This window comes from Penaeus monodon, chromosome 34 (genome assembly GCF_015228065.2).
Source record: "Penaeus monodon isolate SGIC_2016 chromosome 34, NSTDA_Pmon_1, whole genome shotgun sequence".
NCBI classification, from domain to species: domain Eukaryota; kingdom Metazoa; phylum Arthropoda; class Malacostraca; order Decapoda; family Penaeidae; genus Penaeus; species Penaeus monodon.
In genome coordinates this window covers 12,985,130-12,986,783 of record NC_051419.1, presented here as the reverse complement: position 1 = coordinate 12,986,783, position 1,654 = coordinate 12,985,130, and the positions used below count along the sequence as shown (strand labels likewise).

The 1,654-nt window shown below is 35.6% G+C and overlaps 1 protein-coding gene across 1 annotated transcript in view; it reads right to left on the bottom strand.

The window, feature by feature from the left end:
• The window catches only part of LOC119594608 (puromycin-sensitive aminopeptidase-like), a gene marked incomplete in the record, with an annotated part of 34,909 nt that overhangs the window by 27,251 nt on the left and 6,004 nt on the right, over positions 1-1,654 (bottom strand). The window contains 1 exon segment of the mRNA XM_037943659.1: positions 361-511. Within this exon segment, the coding sequence (XP_037799587.1) occupies positions 361-511 (151 nt within the window).

Here is a 1,654-nt window from a genome sequence, read left to right as displayed (position 1 = left end):
CTCATCAGCAGGTAAGTTCCACTCATTTCACAGTACCTCGTCAACAGGCTAGACATCTCAAATTTGTAAGCAAAACAATGAGGTTTTAAGAATTTCCAAAAACCAGTTTCTTTCGTCTTCCAAAATACAAGCAAGGACTCAACCACTTGAATGCTTATATCTAAAGGTTTTCTCTGCAATTTTTAGGCTTTAGCAACAAGCCGACCAAGAAATGAAAAAATTCCTCTCAATTTCTCCTTCTTCCCGTTCCATTTTTTTTCCACTGGAAACTCTTAATACATCAGCAAAGTGTATTCTCTCTCTACTCTGAAGTCAAATGTATAACCCATGGGCACGAAGACCTGAGTGGAACCTACCTACCATGTTGTTCAGGGCCACGCAAAACGAGGCAACAACCAGCGTGACAGTAAATTTGGCCTTGAGGGCAGGCTCGTCCCAGCAGGGGAAGCAGCGGCGAGCACATGTGGCACAGAGCTGGCTCACAGCCATGTATCTCTCTTCACCTGTGGCTCTGTTGGTCCCCAAGAACACCAAGCTTAGCTTTCCTATCACTGCACAAGGTTATTGTATGGGGCTCATTATACTGGAATTTTTGGATTTCAGGTGTGCCAAATCCTTTTTTTTTCTCTCTCTTTTTGTTTCCCTTTTCTCAGCATCATGAAACATACTCCCTGAATATCAGTGAAATCATGGGGAACACCAAGATCTGGTCTTTCGCAATAAATGCTTTCATGCAATTATTTGAACATTTTTCTTTTTTTATTGATGCCATCATATTCAAAATATGGAAATCTTTTACTAGAAATATTTGGGCCTTGATCAAATTAGGTAAAATTATATTCAAGTAAGAAAATATCTAACAATCTCTCAAATAATGTAAAACACATCTTAATTCTGTTAACAATCATAATCAGACAGTGCCATAATTGGATATCTATAATGAATCAATAAGAAAATGAACAACAAGGATACCAGTAATGCCAACAGTTCCAGCCAGAGTAAATATTGCCCCTATCACTAGCTGTTACTTATGGCAGATCCGTCCAAATAAGCAAGAGTTAAAGCATGTAAATCCAAATCAACCACCAAGTAAAAGACAACGAGTATCCAATTACTTGGATTTTAAGGGTATTTAGGTGTATGTCCTTTGCCTATTCCATAATCAGAAGAATTTTGTAAGCTGAATACAAGTATCTCTTGCTTTAAATAAAACAACAGCATAGAACTTTTATTACAGTTAAATTTTAAGAAATTAATAATTTTCAAGAATTCACACTCAGTCAATAGCACTTTAAACAGACTTAATTTTCAAAACAACAAATATTTTGAGCTACAAAAAAGAAGCTTCACATGCTGTATCAATTGAATATTACTGATCAGCTTTATCCAACCTCCATTTAGCTTGAATTTCACATTATAAAAAAATTGCAAAAGAAAATTACAGCACACAACAATACAGAGAATGAATTGCATCAATGATAAGAGTGCAACAACATAAAAAAGTTAACAATGAACAAGATTATTTCATCATCTGCAAAAGTTACAAGATGCACTTTACAGTACAGAAACATTTTCTTACATGGACACTGGATTCTTTCTTATTTGCATCGACACATGTATCGTTCACATATCCCAACTTTTACATTTTTTGTTG